This window comes from Pseudopipra pipra, chromosome 11 (genome assembly GCF_036250125.1).
Source record: "Pseudopipra pipra isolate bDixPip1 chromosome 11, bDixPip1.hap1, whole genome shotgun sequence".
NCBI lineage: Eukaryota > Metazoa > Chordata > Aves > Passeriformes > Pipridae > Pseudopipra > Pseudopipra pipra.
This window is the reverse complement of record NC_087559.1, coordinates 18978305-18994486: the sequence shown is the minus strand read 5'-3', so window position 1 is coordinate 18994486 and position 16182 is coordinate 18978305. Positions and strand designations below refer to the sequence as shown.

The 16182-nt window shown below is 46.0% G+C and overlaps 1 protein-coding gene across 15 annotated transcripts in view; it reads left to right on the top strand.

Annotated features, from left to right (window-relative positions):
* IQSEC1 (IQ motif and Sec7 domain ArfGEF 1) overlaps positions 1-16182 on the top strand; it is a 334245-nt gene that overhangs the window by 279368 nt on the left and 38695 nt on the right. For all 15 annotated transcript variants that reach the window (XM_064668004.1, XM_064668005.1, XM_064667999.1 and 12 more), the window contains 2 exons: positions 7149-7428; positions 11322-12586. In XM_064668004.1, coding sequence (XP_064524074.1) covers positions 7149-7428; positions 11322-12586 — 1545 coding nt within the window. The remainder of the gene's footprint in view (positions 1-7148; positions 7429-11321; positions 12587-16182) is intronic.

The following is a 16182-nucleotide window of genomic DNA, read 5'->3' as shown; positions in this document are numbered from 1 at the left end:
TTCCCCCAGAGGCTGGTTGGGCACTGCCCAGGCTCCCCAGGGCAGGGGGCACAGCCCCAAGGCTGCCAGAGCTCCAGGAGGGTTTGGACAACACTCTCAGGGACAGGGTGGGATTGTTGGGATGTCTGTGCAGGGCCAGGAGTTGGACTTGATGGTCTTGGTGGGTCCCTTCCAACTCAAGATGTTCTATGATTCTCTGAATTGAAGGTGTAAAATGAGAGTAAGGGAAGAAAAGACCTGTCAGGTTTCTGCTGCTAAAATGCCTGGAGAAGAAATAATGTGCTTTGGTCATGGCTAACCACACAGCTACAGAGGGAGAGAGGAGACAGAGCTTTTTCTTATTAGGTAATTCTTGACATGAACTCATCCCCTGAGCAGTGGGAAATAACTGTGAAAACCACAGCCTTTTTCCAAGCAGCAACATCTCCTTCCCATTTTGTCAGCCTGCTTTGTTGGTGCTGCTTGAGTGCAGAGCTCCAGCCAGGCACCATCCCTCAGCTTTGGCATCTGGGCAAAGGAGGCACAGGAGCAGCTCCTGGCAGCCCCTGGGTGTGCCCTGGAGTCAGCCCTGCATCGGAGCTGGCAGGAGCTCTGGGGCTGTGCAGGGAGGGCACAGCGGGAGGGGTGGGGGACAGGGGCTGCTCTGTGGGGTGGGTGACAGGGGCTGCTCTGTGGGGTGGGTGACAGGGGCTGCTCTGTGGGGTGGGTGACAGGGAGGTGTGCTGTGGGGTGGGTGACAGGGTCTGTGCTGTGGGGTGGGTGACAGGGGCTGTGCTATGGGGTGGGTGACAGGGGCTGCTCTGTGGGGTGGGTGACAGGGAGCTGTGCTGTGGGGTGGGTGACAGGGGCTGCTCTGTGGGGTGGGTGACAGGGGCTGCTCTGTGGGGTGGGTGACAGGGAGCTGCCCTGTGGGGTGGGTGACAGGGAGCTGTGCTGTGGGGTGGGTGAGAGGGGCTGTGCTGTGGGGTGGGTGACAGGGAGCTGTGCTGTGGGGTGGGTGACAGGAGCTGCCCTGTGGGGTGGGTGACAGGGGCTGCTCTGTGGGGTGGGTGACAGGGGCTGCTCTGTGGGGTGGGTGACAGGGGCTGCTCTGTGGGGTGGGTGACAGGGGCTGTGCTGTGGGGTGGGTGACAGGGGGCTGCTCTGTGGGGTGGGTGACAGGAGCTGTGCTATGGGGTGGGTGACAGGAGCTGCTCTGTGGGGTGGGTGACAGGGAGTTGTGCTGTGGGGTGGGTGACAGGGTCTGTGCTGTGGGGTGGGTGACAGGGTCTGTGCTGTGGGGTGGGTGACAGGGGCTGTGCTGTGGGGTGGGTGACAGGGGCTGTGCTGTGGGGTGGGTGACAGGGGCTGTGCTGTGGGGTGGGTGACAGGAGCTGTGCTGTGGGGTGGGTGACAGGAGCTGTGCTGTGGGGTGGGTGACAGGGAGCTGTGCTGTGGGGTGGGTGACAGGGGCTGTGCTGTGGGGTGGGTGACAGGAGCTGTGCTGTGGGGTGGGTGACAGGAGCTGTGCTGTGGGGTGGGTGACAGGGAGCTGTGCTGTGGGGTGGGTGACAGGGGGCTGTACCACGGGGTGGCCCTTCCCCACCACCCGGCTGGAGCAGCCAGCAGGCCCTGCTGCCATGCACAGGCCACTTCAGTGGTGTAGTTTAATTTAAAAGTGTTTGCAGAGCATGGGGCTCAGCTCCTGCAGGAAGTGCAGAGCCATACACAGGAAAAACGGCAGAAAATGCCTGAATCCAGCTGGTGAATACTGGCTTATAACCATTGAAAGTAATCTGATTTTCACCCAGAGTTTTACCTATCCATTGTAATGTATTAAAATGTGGCCTGTTTCTGTCTTTCTCTAAGCCTTTCTTCTTCCCTGTTGTTCCTTGATACAGTGGTGGTTTGGGATTTTTTAGCAGTATTTTAAGTTGAGCTTTATGCAAGAAGTAACTTCCAGTGTCAATTACTGTTAAATCCTGATTCAGCCAGTGCTGGCCACTCTTTCAAAAAAAAGTAATTGAGATGTCCAAAGTTTTTCAATGGCTCTGGTTTAAATTTTTATTCATGAAAAGTCATATTAGTAGTACTAATTATTTTTAAATATTTCATTTTCATTCTTTAGCTGTTCCATTCTCCTCTTCTTTCTAAAATACTACTAAACAACCTTTCCCTTTTTCTGGCTAGGCAGATAATGAATGTCTATTTTCTGCTGAAACAAGAGTGTGATAAAACAATTAGAATTCTAAGAATGAAAAGTTAATTTCAACTGGTTTGCTTTCTCCTAATATTACTTAATTCAACAGATTGCTGGGCTCACTAGTAATATGCAGTTGCACATTGCAGGGACATGAACCAAATTAATCCACTAGATTTTTTTTTTTTTAACGTTGATTCTACTGGACATGTAGGATAGGTGGCAGATGCCTCAAATTGGAGACCTTTATTAAGAAGGTTTTTTTTAATTCCAGTTGGGACTTTTAATTAACATTTATTTATTATAATATATAGTATATAAGGATAAATAATAATAAACTAACAGTGTTGCATTGTCCATTTTTACGGTGTGCTTCATGTACTTAATTTCTCACCCATGTGAGAAAAGTAGTGTGTGAAGGGTGGCTGCTGGAAGTGAAGCAGTGCTGGAGAGGTGTCTCAGCTACTCCCTCAGTCACAGGGTTCTAGTTCTTGCTGCCAGCCTGGAGCAGAATCCTTGACATTTTTGTGTGTAGGCATTTCTAATAAGTGGATAGATAAGTGTTCTGAGCCTGTTTTAGTCATAGAATTGTTAGGTCGGAGAAGACCTTTAAGATCATCAAGTCCAACCATCCCCCAGCACTGCCAAGGCCACCACTAACCCATGTCCCCAAGTGCCACATCCACGTGGCTTTAAATCCCTCCAGGAATGGGGACTCCACTGCTGCCCTGGGCAGCTCTGTCAGGGCTGGACAACTCTTTCCAGGAAGAAAACCCAACCTAAATCTCCCCTGGTGCAACTTGAGGCTCATGTCCTCTTCTATCACTTGTTCCCTGGGAGCAGAGCCAGACCCCCACCCGCTCCCTCCTCCTGTCAGGGAGTTGGAGGGACTGATCAGGTCTTCCCTGAGCCTCCTTTGTTCCAGGCTGAGCCCCCCCAGCTCCCTCAGCCCCTCCTGGTGCTCCAGACCCTTCCCCAGCTCCCTTCCCTTCTCTGGACATGCTCCAGCCCCTCAGTGTCTTTCTTGTCATGAGGGGCCCAGAACTGCCCCCAGAATTCAAGGTGTGGCCTCAGCAGGGCCAGCACAGGGAGACAATCCCTGCCCCGGCCCTGCTGCCACAGCCCAGGGGCCATTGGCCTCTTGCCCCCCTGGGCTCACCTGGGATCACGTCCAGCCATTGTCACCAGCACCCCCAGGGCCTTTTCCTGCTTCCCAGCCCCTCTGCCCCCAGTCTGTAGACTTGTTGTGATCCAAGGGCAGGAACTGGCACTTGACATTATTGAACCTCACACAATTGGCCTTGATCCATGGATCCAGCCTGTCCAGATCCCTCTGCAGAGCCTTCCTGCCCTCCAGCACATCAACACTCCTGCCCACCTTGGTGTCACCTGCAGACTGACCAAGGGTGCCCTCGATCCCCTTGTCAGGGTTATTGATAAAGACATTAAACAAAACTGGCCCCAACACTGACCCCTGTGTAACCCCCTGGTGCCCATTCCCAGCTGGATGGAGCTCCATTGCCCACCACTGGTGCCCATTCCCAGCTGGATGGAGCTCCATTGCCCACCACTGGTGCCCATTCCCAGCTGGATGGAGCTCCATTGCCCACCACTGGTGCCCATTCCCAGCTGGATGGAGCTCCATTGCCCACCACTGGTGCCCATTCCCAGCTGGATGGAGCTCCATTGCCCACCACTGGTGCCCATTCCCAGCTGGATGGAGCTCCATTGCCCACCACTGGTGCCCATTCCCAGCTGGATGGAGCTCCATTGCCCACCACTGGTGCCCATTCCCAGCTGGATGGAGCTCCATTGCCCACCACTGGTGCCCATTCCCAGCTGGATGGAGCTCCATTGCCCACCACTGGTGCCCATTCCCAGCTGGATGGAGCTCCATTGCCCACCACTGGTGCCCATTCCCAGCTGGATGGAGCTCCATTGCCCACCACTGGTGCCCATTCCCAGCTGGATGGAGCTCCATTGCCCACCACTGGTGCCCATTCCCAGCTGGATGGAGCTCCATTGCCCACCTCTCCCTGGGCCAGCAGCCAGTTGTGAGCCCAGTGAGCAGTGTCCCATCCAGGCCATGAGCAGCCAGTGTCTGCAGGAGAATGCTGGGGGTGTCAAAGGCTTTCCTACATCCAGGTTCACATCCAAAGCCTTTCCCTCACCCCCTGAGCTGCTCATCTTGTTGTAGAGGGAGATCAGGTTGGTCAGGCAGGACCTGCCTTTCCCAAACTCACACTGGCTGGGCCTGATCCCCCAGTTGTCCCGCACATGCCATGTGGTGGCACTCAGGATGATCTGCTCCATGACCTTCCCCAGCACTGAGGTCAGGCTAACAGGCCTGGAGTTCCCTGGATCATCCTTCTGTCCCTTCTTGTAGGTGGGCATCACATTTGGTGACCTCCAGTCCCCTGGGACCTCTCCAGTTAACCAGGACTGGTGATAAAAGATGGAAGGTGGCCTGGAGAGCACTTCCACCAGCTCTGGGTGCTGTTCCCCCTCAGTGGAGCAATCCAACCTGTCACCCTTACAGCTTCACACAAGTCATATTTATTGAAATGTTTTTCTTTTCCAAACATATGTCCAGTAGTAGGAAGTAGAAAGCGAGCTGCTTTTCCCTGTCAGTGGAGTTCATTGGAATTAAGAGCTCATACGGAGTTCGAGCTGCTCGTAAGAGGCAGAAGAGCTGGATGGGAGAAAGCCCTAAAATAGGTAGTAGTGGCTGTGTATGTGGGTTTGCTTTGAAGGGCTGTTGTTTGCAGGAGGCTGCCTGTTGTAAAAAGGTAATTAATTCCCTACTTCACAGGTCAGGTGGCAGGGAATAGGCCTGTGAGCAAAAGGAGAGCAAGCATTGTAGTCAGTCAAGCATCACATTGGTATCTGGAAAAAGTACAAGGGGCAAACTAAAATTAAGAAGCAGCCCTTAACTTTAATCAGAGCCCTGGGCAGACCTCCTTCCACCTTTTTCTGCTAGGGTAGAAACTTTTTGTTGCTGAACAGGTTAAGTGATCCATTGAAGGTATCATTATTAAACTGCCAACAGAAGGTTATAGTCAACATGGAAGGGTTGTTATATAGTTCACAACGGTGAAGTTGGCAAAAAAAAGTCACAAGCCTAAGAAGGGGGAAATAGTGATAATTCCTGCCTTTCTGTTAGAAACAAATTTTCCATACTTGTATGAAAAGTACTTAAAAACTTGCTCTAGGAACCTGTGATGTACAGAATAGTGTGGCCTCAGAGTTGGCAGGACAGAGAAACCTATTTTAGTGTTATAAGAGAGAATGTGATACTGTTTCTTTAATGGCTGCTTTAGGGAGGCCGATTTATTTGTGTTCAGTGGGTGGTTACACAGTTTCAGTGTCACTAGCAAAACTGGGGCTAATTTATCGTTTTGAAGTTGAAAGCCAGCTGGATCACCGAGGGAAAGGGATTAGTTTCCTGTCAGCTTCCTTTTTGGAAAAAGTAATATGTGCACACTGAAAATATTTCCAGCTTGGGTTAAGTATGTTTGAAAATACCTTTCGGGTAGAGTCATATTTTGATGGGCAAAGAAAGAGTGCTTGCTTTCAGTTTTCCGTGTTTATAGAAGCATTTTAAGAAATCTAAGGGGCTTTTTTTCTCCTTCCCTTTAAAAAGTACCCACTGTTCAAGCTGGGAGGGTTTGGCCAGTGTTAACCCTCTTCTCTCCTGGTGGAGAAGGTTCAGTCAGAAATTGGTCTGTACTTTCTGAAGGGACTGCTGAGAGACAACAGGAGGACTTTGGTTTTTTATGTTCCCCTTCATGTGAATGAAGGCAAAATAAGAAATACAGGACCTGGAATTTTACTGCTTTGGAGTTGGGCTGTGCCTTTCCTAAAATAAAAGGTAGGGCAAGTGCTGCAGATGCTTATATTTGGTCATGTGTGGAGTGCTTCCTAAGTCATTTGAGGGATTAAAAAAAAGTCCAGTTTCATTCTGCTGTCAATGCTCTGTGTACACAGGGTGAGGCAGACAGGAAATACTGATGTGAAACATAGGATAAGGTGGAAGAGTGAAAGTGTAAATCCTACTGCAGTGTGAGAGTGCCCTGCTGTAAAATACAACCCAAACACAAACTGCTGTGTCATCAGGACTCCAGGATATGCCTGAGGCTCAGCTTTAAAATGTTTCCTATTATGTACCACCCTTTTAATACAAAAATGTTTTTTCCTTTTCTTTATTCCTTAGCAATAACAGCATTCATGTGAAAACAAAGTGTTTTATTTGCTAGATAGTTTCTAATGTGTTTTCTTCACCTGAAAGCACGTTGCTTTCATTAGCTGTAAACAACATCCCATGGGATGCTTTACTCCAAAGGATGCCAAAAGCATCCCATGGGAGCAGTCTTTCACTAAGAGAGAAATAAATGAGATTTCTCCTGTAGGTCCTGTAGTTACTTTTTCCCAACTTTAGTCTTTAGAAATATAGTAGCTCTCAAGATCCATTAAATCCCAGCTCTCGTTGAGTAGTCTCCAGGAAAGTAATCCTTTTATGTCAAACTGTAATATGAGGGTAAGAAAATATTGCTTTAATTTGTCAAAGCAAGGAAAGACGCAAACAAGCATCTGTCACTTTGAGTAGAATGACTTGGAAATGAGCAGTATTATAAGAAATTAGAAGTTTTCGTTCATTTTACACTATAGTTGCCTAAGGAACTGAGGATGTTATTAACAATTACTGTATAAAGTGAAATAATGCTTGAAACTTGCATTGTCCTGCTCCACTCACGATCTAAAGGTGATGCCTGCAGGACAAACTGAGACTTGTTTAGAGTACAGCAAAAACTGTGGTGTTTGACATGAAAGCCACACTGCCTGTAACAATTGCACCTGAACTTCAGCCAGACGTGCTGGGTGCCTGCAGTGTTGCTCAGCAGGGCCGTGCTGGTGGCTGAGGAGGGTTGGGTGCAGCACTCACCGAGCGTGTCCTCTCTCGTCCCTGCAGTGTGGAGGGCGAGGCTCCGAGCAGTGAGACTGGCACGTCCCTGGACAGCCCCTCTGGGTACCACCAAGGGCCGATAACCCACAGCTCAGCCATCAGCCCAGACCACTACGACCCCTCTCCCTACGGGCTCTACTCCATCTCCCCGGGACAGCGGGCACGGAGGCCCAAACTCCAGCACTCCACGTCCATCCTGCGCAAACAGGCCGAGGAAGAAGCTATCAAAAGGTCAAGATCGCTTTCCGAGAGCTATGAACTCTCCTCAGACCTACAAGATAAGCAGGTATTTGGGCTTTGTTACTTAATTTAAGACAATGGCAACGTGTCTGTAAACTGGGGGGAGTCTTTTTTAGCATCACATCAGTTGTGATGCTGAAAATGCCTTTTTTCTGTGCCCAGCTTAGTTCAAATAGTCATATGCCAGCATTTCTGAGGTTTTTGACTCTTTTATCCTGTATTGTGTCACCCCTGTGTCCCTTACACCTTTCCCACTTCCTGAAGAAAGGTGTAAAAGATATGTTGATAGTTTTAATAATAAAGACGGTTCTACCAGGAACTTATTCTGGGGACAATAATGCAAAATATTTTCCTAAGCAAATGAGTCGTTTTTGAAACCTGGATATTTTTGTTGCTTCTGAAAGAAAGGAACAACGTATTGCAGCTGATATTTTCTTGTATCTGTGGGGTGAATTCAAGGCTTTTCTTGGCTTTACTCAACTAGGCAAAACTCCCACATCCTTTACAAAGAAGTGGATGTAGATATTCGAAGCCTTTGTCCGTAAAAAGGCACTTTTGTAAGACAGTCAGTCTTTCCTTTTAGGGTTTGTTTCAAATGTATTCCTATTTGAAAGATGTTTATCACCATATAAGTTCATATTTATGATTTGAAAATGGTGCCCTAAGAGTTTAAGGTAGGCAAATGTGCAGGATGCACCGATGTCAGTGGTAGATGAACAACAGCCAATAGATCAATGTTTTCTGGTTTGGAGGGGGTTTTTTGGTTAGAGATCTTATCACAGAATCACAGAACCTGCTGAGTTGGAAGGGACCCACAAGTATCATCAGGTCCCACTCCTGGCCCTGCACAGGCCCATCCCCAAGAGTCTGGGAATCATCGAGGTACATTCCATAGTCACTCCAACTTCTATGTTAATATGGTGAAAGTGGCAAAATTCCACAGACAGGAAGCAAACTATTCCTGGTTTTGGACCAAACATTGATAGTTAGTGAAATTTATAGGGGCTAAATCTCATTTTCAGGTTGGGGGATCATCAGATGTTGTTCCAGAAGGACCTGGAAGAACAGACCTTGAGCTCTGCCTCAAAGTTGAAGCCAATATTTGGGATAGCAAATGTGAGTTTGGTTTAGCCTCCACGCTCACCAAATTGTGAGGACACCAGGTTCCTGATGCCAGCTCTGCTGCTAAATTGGACCTGCTTGTGAGATCAAAACTGTTCCTTCCTGTTCCACCTTTGGCAGTGGTTTTTGCTGGATGTCTCACCAGGGATTGATGTAGAGTGTGAGGCTTTCTGAGGAGATCTCCTGTACTGCAGATATTCCACAGAGCCCAATTCCATCTGGCCTTCTGTGCCACTTTGATGGAGAATGAGGAGGACCGCAGATGTTATTTTGTATTTGTTCAGGGAGTCTTGCACAATAAAAGTGACAATGATACATGAAGGAAGCTTGATACTGCAGAGTTGGTTACTGCTCTTGAAAAGCTCTCCTTGAAATAGCTGAAGATACTAAAAACGATGTAGGAAAATGTCCCAGACTTTACCTAAAGTTAACCTGCATTAAATATGCATTGAAAAGGTGCATGAAATAGGCATTAAAATCTATTAGAAATACTAATCACAAGTCTAACTCATCTAGGCAAGTTGGAAAATAATCTCAATTTAAATTCCCACCAAACTCCCCTAATTTATGATGATCAGTGATAATGTTATTTTCTGTGTAAAGCTGAAGGACAACAGCTTGTTGCAAGAATAAAGTCCAGGTAATTTATTTTATGGAATATTAGGTTTTGTTTCATTCTCTCTCTCTAGCTGTGCTAGTTTACTTTTCGTTAGGTTTGACATTTAATTTTGAGAGGAGAACTGAATTGACAGGTTGGTTGTTTTGAGATTAGTCCAGCAAAATAACCTCTTGTGATTTATAAAAATACATGTGAGATAGATATATATAGATATACACACACATATATATACATATATATATGTATGTATACTACAAATAGAAATAGTAGCAAATGTGTGGCAGCAGTGGCAAGGCTGTGATAGATTTTTAAGTTCTTAATAATTTTTTGAATCTTCAGAATGCTTTACAAGTAACCTCATAGTCTCTTTGGCACGTGCAAATTTGGGGGCAAACCCCCCCATTTGGTAGTGAAAGGCTGAACAATTGCTTAAAGAGACACTATAGAAAATTATGCAGAAATTTACATCTGGAAATGTAAATCCAGATGGAATTTGGAGCTGCTCAGAGATCAGTAACAGCTTTTTGAGCTTTGTTAAAGCAAGTTTAAAGATACAGTCAAAAGAACAATTTCCTGCCAGTAATCCTGATCTGAGTCCACCTGAGAAGTTGGCCTCCTCAGTCTATGCCAATAACTGTGCAGAATATGTTTTGCCTCTATAATTAATAAAAAAAAATAAAAAACAGTGATTTAGTGAGCAAAAAGGGAGATCATCTTTAATGTGGAAGGGGAATGGGAGCTGCTGAACCTGGCAATGGCACTGAAAGAAATACATCAGCTACTCCCAAATGATAGACATAATAGACTAGAAAATAATTTTTAGTAGCATTTAGTTCCTTTCATAGAAGGAGGATGAAGTCCCTCTGCACATCAGTGTCTGAACTTAACAGTTAGTGGGAGATTACTTGGAGAGATCTCCAGGGTATGAGATTAAAAAAAACATGGTGTCTCATGAAAAAGGGTACCTGAATTTACAGGCAAGAAGAAATGACTTTTGAATCATTACAGCATTATGAAAATTGCATGGACTCACACAAAAACACTACCAGAAAAATGGTGGGTTTGAAGCTGAAGCACTGAACATATTGATTTGTCATAGCTGGTTTGTGTTTGGGAATTGTATCAATCTGGAAAAGACTCATCAGAGCAGAAATTAAATATTAGGGGGGGATAAAGAAATGTAGTTATTCATCTTGTTCAGTGTTTTTTAAATAAGTAAAAGGGTGAGGCACTGAGGGTTACCCAGAGAAGCTGTGGCTGCCCCAGCCCTGGAAGTGTCCAAGGCCAGGTTGGACAGGGCTTGGAGCAACCTGGGCTGGTGGAAGGTGTCCCTGCCCATGGCAGGGGGTGGCACTGGATGGGCTTTAAGGTCCCTTCCAACCCAAACCATTCTAGGACACTATGATGCTTTTCTCGTTTTGGAAGAAAAGCTTTGAAAATATATAATAACTATTTCAGAAGTATTGGCACATCGTTTTCAATGGGTTAAATTGATAGCATTTATATATATTTATTTTGCATATTCATTCAGTTAATTGGAAACACTGGCAATTTTGAGAGTAGTTACCAGGTTGAAAATAAATTTGAATTTTTATTTAGAAACTCTGAAATATGTTCTTGGTTTGAGGAAAAATGTGTTTGTGGATATTGTATCAAGAGACACCTCTCTGGAAGTGTGTGTGTTCTGGGAAGCTCAGTTTTGCTTTGATATCAGGCCTGGGTGAAACGGTGCTCCAGGGGTTTTATTCATGCAGGTGCCTGTCTGGGAAGGTGGGGACCACTTTGAGAATTTACTCCCAAAATATGACATTTGCATTGTGCTTGGAATTCACTTCTCTGCAGTTGTCCCTACAGAGAGTGTGACAGCATTGTGCTGCAGCAGAGCTCTGTCCCCTCTGCTTTGACATGGCCACACCACTGATAATGTGTGGAAACCAACTTTTAAATGAACACACAAATTGCCAACACCGTAATTTTATATGACAGTGTTCACAGTCATATTTTTGTATTTTAGGGTGGAATTTGCAAACGACTATTCAGTTCACTGTTTGAGCTTTGAGTTTTTACTTTCAAAACCGGTGTATGCTCTTTGGAAAAATGTCTGAAAAATTGCAGTTGTTCTAAGAATTCTCTTTTTTCACACTTTAGCCTCGTTCTAACCTGCATTAAGCTACAGATTCCCTGTGTTCACCCCCCAGGTGGAGATGCTAGAACGGAAGTATGGGGGCCGTCTCATAACCAGACATGCTGCTCGCACCATCCAAACCGCCTTTCGCCAGTATCAGATGAACAAGAACTTTGAGCGTCTCCGAAGTTCTATGTCTGAAAATCGCATGTCAAGGCGCATTGTCCTGTCCAATATGAGAATGCAGTTTTCCTTTGAAGGACCTGAGAAAGTCCACAGCTCTTACTTTGAAGGGAAACAAGTTTCTGTTACAAACGATGGGTCAAAGCTGGGATCCCTGGTACCGTCTGAATGCGATGACCTTGGAGAAACAGCTACGATGAAGTCTCCAGCAGCATCTACTGATTTCACTGATGCTATAACGGAACTGGAGGATGCCTTTTCCAGGCAGGTGAAATCCCTTGCGGAATCCATCGATGATGCACTGAACTGCCGTAGCCTGCACTCTGACGAAATCCAGGCTGCAGATCAGGTCAGAAGTCGTGAAATGGAGAGGGACAGTTGTGCTCCAGCCAAACCAGCAATCCACAATGTGGATCACAGGAAGCTGGATGAGATGACAGCGTCATACAGCGATGTCACGTTGTACATCGACGAGGAGGAGTTGTCCCCACCCCTTCCCCTATCCCAGTCCGTGGACAGGCCGTCCAGCACGGAGTCGGATCTGAGGCTCCGCTCCGTGAACTCTTCCCAAGAATACTGGTCCATGACCCACAAAGATGATAAGATAGACACTGATACGAGCTGCAGGAGTACCCCGTCCCTGGAATGTCAGGAGCAGAGGATGAGGATGGATCACCTACCATTGCTAACTATAGAGCCACCCAGTGACAGCTCCGTGGACTTGAGCGATCGCTCGGAGAGAGGCTCATTAAAGAGACAAAATGCCTATGACCGGGGCATCACCAGTCAACAGGGAAGCCCAAAACATATCCCTCACAGTATTCCTGCCAAGATCATCACCCGGGAGGAGCAGGAGGCAAGACACAGGGCCAGGCCTATAGACAGTCATTTAGCCATCAATGGCACAGCAAACAGGCAGAGCAAATCCGAGTCGGATTATTCCGACGGAGACAATGACAGCATCAACAGCACTTCCAACTCGAATGACACAATAAATTGCAGCTCAGAATCTTCTTCTAGAGACAGCCTAAGGGAGCAAACCTTGAGCAAACAAACCTACCACAAAGAGACTCGCAACAGCTGGGATTCCCCTGCCTTCAGTAACGATGTTATCAGGAAACGCCACTATAGGATCGGGCTGAACCTCTTTAACAAGTGAGTACAGCCTTTCCTCCCTTTTCCTCTGAGAATGAACCAGCAATATTTTTCTTGTATTGGATAAGGTAAGCCTGGTGTCTGATATTGACCTTTCAGTGAATAAACAAGCTGTTTGTGGTGACTCTTCGTGTTCAAGTACTTACAAGTTGACGTCTCCATAGTTAAACAGCTTCGGGGGAAAAGAAAAAATATAATTATGTGTACATAAATGGTAGTGAACTATTTAAGTTTAACCTGATTCCTTTCTTGTGGAGAAACATGGTGGCCTGATCCTGATCCATTTTTTGGTGTTATAACAAATTCAGATTTCTTCCTGCCCTAATCATGTAGATGGTGTAAAAGTTGTCGTGTGGGAATTCGAAAAAACAAGCAGTGTAAGATGAATTTCCTGAATTACACTGGCAGGGCCTAGAATTTGTTCAGTAGATTTCCTCAAAACTTTGATACTGAAACCCAGTGCACTGAATATTTTTTATACTAAATAAATATTTATTATTTATCATAAAAGTATCGCAAAATTTGTATTTCTGCCTATGACTGATAGTTTTCCCATGTATGGAGTTGTTTAAAATTTCTATAAATAACTTTCTCACATTTCTTTGTTTTATTGAAATACTTTCTCCTTTGGACGCTCCCATGTGGCAGCAGGAGGAATATTTTGGGAGAGGGTAGCAAATAATTACTACCCTAAACTCTGTACTCCCCTTATTGGAGTTACACAGTCGTTAGAACTATCATAACCTGAAGATAAGAACAGCTGGGGGGTTGGCATTAGAATTCCTACTCTTTCCTCACTGCTTAGTGTGCCCGTTTCCTGCCCTAGGGTGGGTGTAATGTACCTAAACCTACAAAGCTGTGCATTACAGCCCTAACATGGACTGGCCAGGCTGGGCTGTAAACACTCTGAGCTTTGAGTTTATATCTTTGAGAAAAGGCCTTTATGGAAGCTTTTAACCAATTGGAATTACACAAGTCATGGGAGCTCTGCTCGGGAACTTGCCTGGGTAGGAAGACACACCGATTAGCTTTTTTAAGGAGATTTGAAAACAATGACATCCTTGGCAGGGTTGAGGAGGAGGAAGGTGGTGCTGCTGTTGGCTGACATTTAAAAGACTTTTGGGTGGTGTTTGCTGGGTTTTTTGCACAGCAATTAAACCTTAAGCAGTCAGTGATCAGTGAGCTACAGGCTTCATAACAGTGTCTTTTGAGTCAATGTGAGGAAAAAGGTGAATGGAAAAAGTGCTCAAGCAGCGATGAATGAGAGCTTTGTAAGTTGTCAGATGCTTCCAGTGACACATCAGTAGGAGGCTGAAAGGGAAAAATAAACAGAGAAGTACAGAAGAATAGAGACTGTTATTTGAAACACATCTAAGTGATCTTGCTGCATGGAGTTGAACAGGGATAAACCTATTTTATATGCTGGCTAGTTGTAAATGATGTGCAGTTCCTTAGCAGTGAGTGCTGCGAGGCAGGACTGCACAGACAACACCTCTGTGTGTGATCTTGGGCTGTGGGATTGTTTCATTCCCCCACTGCATCAATCTCCAGGATGGATAGAGAAGTGAAGACTCATTGCTGGTGCTGTGTCCCTCTGATCTATTGACAGCTCAGACAGTCCCCGAGCAGCCCATGGATCTTGGGTTTGATTGTGGCTCTTCAAGCCTGCAGATGGTGACATTTTCAATAATGTGCAATGTCAGGTATTGAACCACCACGGAGTGTGATGGTGCTGAGTCTGTAAACTCTTTGAAAGAGCTGGGAATAACTTTTGAAAGTCTCTTCAGAGTGTGTCAGGTGGGATTGCACATTGCACCTTGGGAGGTGAATGAAGGGTAGACATCGTGGTCAGGCACTTGCTAGGATTTGCAAGGGATGATTTCTTCAAGATTAAAAATCCTTTTTAGATCTGTGCTGTACAGGTGCTTTAGTTTCAATTAACTTCCTGAGCATTATGCTGAAAGAAGTGGCTTTGAACTCACCTAGTACAAGAAGGCAAGTGCTTTTCCAAATACCTGCACCTACCAGAGAAAATATTAGGGATGTCTTTTACAAGAATTTTGTGTTCATTTCACTGCATCTTTGAAATCTTCCTTGCAAATTAAGATCCCAAACCTTAATTAATAAATAGTCGTGTCATTCCTTCGTGGTACGCGAAGCTTGGCTGAAATGCAAAGAATTCAAAACCTTGCATGAATTGTAGTAAATACTTCTGCTTTGTTCACTAGGAGTGCCAAAAGAATGAAGTTTTTAAAAGCATGAAAAGTCAATATTTTCACAGTCGAAATTTCAGTTTATGATTTCTATGTTTTTTCTGGTTTTCCTGTTACAATAACAATATTCAGAAGCCAAAGTGCAGTTTTCTTGCCAGAGACCCTTTGTTGCAATAGGCAGTTATGGGTGGGGTAAAAGTTGAGCACAACTGGTGATCCAGTTAGCTTAATCACTAATATATGCAAAGCATTAGTAGCACAGAGGTCCCCGGAGAATGGAGAGCACAGGACATTGGAGAAAAAAACTATAGGTGATTGAAAATCATTTTCCTAGGAGTTTTTGAAGTTCTAGTGGAAGGTGTCCCTGCCCATGGCAGGGGGATTGGAACTAGATGATCTTTAGGGTTCCTTCCAACCCAAACCATTCTGTGATTCTGTGATCATCACCTGATCATAGAATTTGTTTCTGACTATAACTTGGCAGTCAGTTTGGAACCGTGGTGTTGAGTAAAGAAGTGTACTTTTCCAAAGATGTTTTGTAATAGCCACTATACCAGAACATAAAGTATTCCCCAAATGGAATGATCTCTGCCAAAGAAGCTGCAGCTGAGGAGCAGCTTCTGTGCCCTGGCCGGCGCTGAATGGCCGCGGTGATTTCCCCTGTCAATGGGCTGTCAGTGTGTGCTCCCATTCATTGCCTGCCCAAAGGAAGGGCTGCAGGTGCATGCCCGGAGAGCAGCAGCTCCCAGCGAGGCTCGGGCAGCCCAGCTGTGTTGAATTAGGCAGTTTCCTCACTGTAGCTGGAAAGGGATGTAGTCTGGGAGAATTAACACTAGAAACCATTCCTCCCTTATAGGCAGAAGGAAAACACTACCTAGAAAGGTTTATTTTGCAGGCTCCAAACCCTGCCAATGCAAATCCAGCCTTTGAGACTGGTTTGCTTATAAACAAGGCTTCAAGAGGCCTTTTGACTGCTGCTTTAAAACGAAAAATAAGAAGAAAAATTTAAAAGGGCCGTGATTTCATTCTGCTGTTTGTTTTGACTGCAGGCTGGAAATACCAGGTTTACCAGTTATTGCACCCCAATCTGGTAGGATTTTCAGGTTCCATTCTGCTGCTGCTGCACTGATGATTCTGACAGATAAAATAGGACTGAATGGTTTAACCTCAGCAGTCTGAGGAGGCACGTCCTGCCCTTGGCTCAGCTGTGCAGTCAGCAGGAACAGGCTGGAATTCTGTGCATAGCTGTGCATGTGGAGGGAGAAATACATTGCCTTAAAGCCTTCTCTTGTGCCACCAGGAGGGTGACAGCAACTCTGGCTGCTCCCCAGGTGTCTGTGGCTGCCAGGGGTGTTTGGTGATAGCAGTGCCTTCAGTTCCTGC